This window comes from Sinocyclocheilus anshuiensis, unplaced genomic scaffold (assembly GCF_001515605.1).
Source record: "Sinocyclocheilus anshuiensis isolate Anshui unplaced genomic scaffold, SAMN03320099.WGS_v1.1 scaffold18238, whole genome shotgun sequence".
Lineage (NCBI taxonomy): Eukaryota > Metazoa > Chordata > Actinopteri > Cypriniformes > Cyprinidae > Sinocyclocheilus > Sinocyclocheilus anshuiensis.
This window is the reverse complement of record NW_015553726.1, coordinates 1-1,332: the sequence shown is the minus strand read 5'-3', so window position 1 is coordinate 1,332 and position 1,332 is coordinate 1. Positions and strand designations below refer to the sequence as shown.

General features: G+C 36.9%; 1 protein-coding gene across 1 annotated transcript in view; it reads right to left on the bottom strand.

Annotated features, from left to right (window-relative positions):
* LOC107668414 (polymeric immunoglobulin receptor-like) overlaps window positions 1–1,254 on the bottom strand; it is a gene marked incomplete at both ends in the record, with an annotated part of 2,394 nt that extends 1,140 nt beyond the window's left edge. Inside the window, 2 exons of the mRNA XM_016460283.1 lie at window positions 572–859; window positions 937–1,254. Of these exons, the coding sequence (XP_016315769.1) occupies window positions 572–859; window positions 937–1,254 (606 nt within the window). The remainder of the gene's footprint in view (window positions 1–571; window positions 860–936) is intronic.
* Between the last annotated feature and the right edge of the window lie 78 nt (window positions 1,255–1,332).

Sequence of the window (1,332 nt, the reverse complement as noted above, 5' to 3'; positions counted from 1 at the left end):
TTTGGGTTACAAGTCCAACTCTCTAACCATTAGGCCACGACTTCCCTTTTGATGTGAAATGAAAACACCCTGTTCATCAAACTCTAAACACCTCCTGCATTTATGAACAATATCACAAAATGAGATGCAAAGGTTTCTTAAGCAATAAAGGAAAAGTTTATATGAGATTACAAGTCAGTTTTTTCTATGGTTGAAAAAAAAAAAAGAAAACCAGCAGGTTGTGATATTTTCTATGTATGTCATATTGTCTTTTAAGAATCTGCTCAATAAAAATGTAAAAAAAAAAAAAACATAAAAATAATACATGTCTGAAATAAAGTTCCATAAAAATCCAGAGACTCAGATGTGCAGTAGGTCAATCATTTTATCTGAGGATAAATTACTACATTGATATCTACTTAGTTATGTGAAATAGTAAAACACAAATTTTAGTGCATTAAATGTAAGAGAAACAATATATTAAAGACACCAAGAATGACTTTAGAACGACCCTCTCAATGTCACACTGGAAGATCTGTAAGTGTTCATATTTGACAGTGTAAATAAAATAAAAATAAAAAAGTTATCTTACTCCTTTCCTTATCTTTGCTGACATTTAAATGCACTTTAGTGATGACGTGAGCTCCACACCAGTATATCCCAGAATCCTCTTCTCTCAGATCAGTGATGTTCACAGTAAAGACTCCAGTAGATGCTTCATCACTGAAAGAGAATCGATCATCTCTGATCGTCTCCAATGAAACTCCATCCTTCACACACATGGAGGCTTCATGTGCTTTGCAGAAGCTTTTCTGATCTGCATCCTGATGTTTGCACTGGATTGACACGTCGTCTCCTTCATACTTAGTCAAGTTCAGCTCTGGAAATGATTACAGACACAAGAAGATCAATTCACAGCCGGAGTTTGACATATTCAGATGAATAAACCTTCCTCACCCTCGTTCATGATGACGATCAGATGAGTGTGAAGATAACTGAGCTCTGTTTCTAATGTCACTGCACACCAGTATTTCCCAGCATCCTCTGCTGTCAGTGCAGTGATGCTCCCAGTGAAGACACGTGCAGTGACGTTATCTTTCAGAGTCAATCTGTCAGTCTTGCTCTCTTTCTCTTCTCTCACAGTCTCACTGAGAGGATTTCTGTCTCTAGTGGAGCACTTCCCCTTACAGAGAGACTTTGGCTTTGATTTATAGATTGAATCATAAGGGCAGAAGATCTCAGCAGATTCTCCTTCACGTCTCACTACTGGAGCCACTGCAATCAAACATATACAGATACTTAACACACATGATTCTGAACAGACTGTATTTATTACAGTGAAATCATCTGAAT